Below are 500 nucleotides of genomic sequence, written 5' to 3' on the forward strand. Positions count from 1 at the left end.
ATGAGTAATGAGTGCAGCATGAACACAGTTTTACAATGGGTAGAAAATAACAAATGGAGGTAGGCAGGTGGGAAAAAAATGAAGCCTTGGACAAGCTGATTTTCATCGTGTTAAGGCTGGGAATTTTAAGTCATTTGTTGACAGCTCATTTTAATTCACAGCTTCCAATCCCGCTCACAACGGCCGCGTGTGCAGCACTTGGGGCAACTTCCACTTCAAGACCTTTGATGGGGACATATTCTCCTTCCCGGGACTCTGTAATTATGTTTTTGCATCCCATTGCAACACTCCCTATGAGGATTTCAACATCCAGATTAGGCGCACAGTGGTAAAAAATGCTCCAACAATCAACCATATCACCATCAAAATCGAGGGTTTAGCTATTGAACTGACAAAGGGTGTTGTCAAGATCAATGACAACAGGTAGGTTTATTCATAATACTCGTTTGGTAACCACAGACTTTTTTTGTCAAACTTGTCAAGTACTTTGGTGTATTTTG

The 500-nt window shown here is 41.2% G+C and overlaps 1 protein-coding gene across 1 annotated transcript in view; it reads left to right on the plus strand.

Annotated features, from left to right (window-relative positions):
• Positions 1-161: 161 nt before the first annotated feature.
• Positions 162-500, plus strand: part of LOC104497253 (mucin-5B-like) — a gene marked incomplete at both ends in the record, with an annotated part of 21,361 nt that continues 21,022 nt past the window's right edge. The window contains one exon of the mRNA XM_010140486.1: positions 162-423. Coding sequence (XP_010138788.1) covers positions 162-423 — 262 coding nt within the window. The remainder of the gene's footprint in view (positions 424-500) is intronic.

Source organism: Buceros rhinoceros, unplaced genomic scaffold, assembly GCF_000710305.1.
Source record: "Buceros rhinoceros silvestris isolate BGI_N320 unplaced genomic scaffold, ASM71030v1 scaffold1847, whole genome shotgun sequence".
Taxonomy (NCBI): domain Eukaryota; kingdom Metazoa; phylum Chordata; class Aves; order Bucerotiformes; family Bucerotidae; genus Buceros; species Buceros rhinoceros.